The 1,179-nt window shown below is 37.3% G+C and overlaps 1 protein-coding gene across 2 annotated transcripts in view; it reads right to left on the reverse strand.

Moving 5' to 3' along the window:
* Positions 1-1,048, reverse strand: part of LOC109532247 (Fc receptor-like protein 2) — a 5,341-nt gene extending 4,293 nt beyond the window's left edge. For both annotated transcript variants that reach the window (XM_019897009.1, XM_019897007.1), the window contains exon 1: positions 319-1,048. In XM_019897009.1, coding sequence (XP_019752568.1) covers positions 319-349 — 31 coding nt within the window. In that variant the 5' untranslated portion in view covers positions 350-1,048. The remainder of the gene's footprint in view (positions 1-318) is intronic.
* Between the last annotated feature and the right edge of the window lie 131 nt (positions 1,049-1,179).

Raw genomic sequence — 1,179 nt, forward strand, 5'->3', positions numbered from 1 at the left:
CACATCTCTCTCTCTCTCTCTCTCTCTCTCTCCCTCTCTCTCTCTCTCTCTCTCTCTTTCTCTCTCTCTCTCTCACACACACATACACATGCTGGAATGCATGCATACACACTCAAAAACTTTTTGGCCTATACTTTGCTTGTAGGCTGAATTAAAACTAGACAAGGCTTAAATTCCATATAAATTACTATTTAAAAAAAAAAACTTCCAATAAATTGAATGCACAGTGGAAAATTTTATCAGAATTGGAAGGGGGGAAAAACAGCAATGCGATAATAAAAGATGTAAAGATGAATTTGCATCTGTTAATTTACTCACCTAGCATTGAAGAGATGAGGATGATGTTCATTCCGCCGCCCCACTCTTCGGGATCTTTCGCACAAACAAAAAGTGAAATATTTAGAATAATCCTATTTGAGTTTGGAGGGGTTTTTTTTTCAGTCTCACGTGTTGAATTATTTTGGAGTGCTGATATAAGACTAAAGGCAATGACAGTGGCCAGTCACTGCAAATAGCGATGGGCATCTTGGTGGAGACGTTTCCTTCCTGTGACAAGCAGTAAACAGGCGGAGCGTCAGATTAGAAGAAAAAAAAAAAACACAGGACAGAGAGGTGAGGGGTAAAAGATCCCCCAAACTGCTTTAAAATATTTCTTTAAACAGGACTTTCATAGCCCAATATAGGTACTGTACATGGTTTTGGAAAAGTGAGTCAGACCAAGAATAATTTAATAACCAAAAACAATAACCATTAGCGAACGCTACATGCTAACATTAGCATGCTAGCTGCACTTAATTAAGCATTTTTTAGCCCTTAGGAGTCACGAGCTACAATAGTTTTGACACTCCCATGAAAACCTAACATGTTTAATGTTTTTTGCGCTCATATATTGATTCAATTTTACTGGACTTTGTCTTTTATTCAGAGCACCTTTCAGTTGGCCATCAACATAATCATTTTACCAACATTCAATTACATTGTCATACATTTACGCGCAGCAAGGTTTTAACCAGTTTGTTTCCATTCAATTTTACCAAGAAAACAAAAAAAAACTTGAATAAACTAAACAGCTAAACAGCCATTTTTCCATCTGAGAATATATATTTTTTGATGCTAACTCTCCCTTTAACTCTCATTATCTTCCGCAGGTAACCCCTCCCTCCCTCTGCCCCTCATCAC

This window comes from Hippocampus comes, unplaced genomic scaffold (assembly GCF_001891065.2).
Source record: "Hippocampus comes isolate QL1 unplaced genomic scaffold, H_comes_QL1_v1.1 scaffold22, whole genome shotgun sequence".
In the NCBI taxonomy this organism is placed as follows: Eukaryota; Metazoa; Chordata; class Actinopteri; order Syngnathiformes; family Syngnathidae; genus Hippocampus; species Hippocampus comes.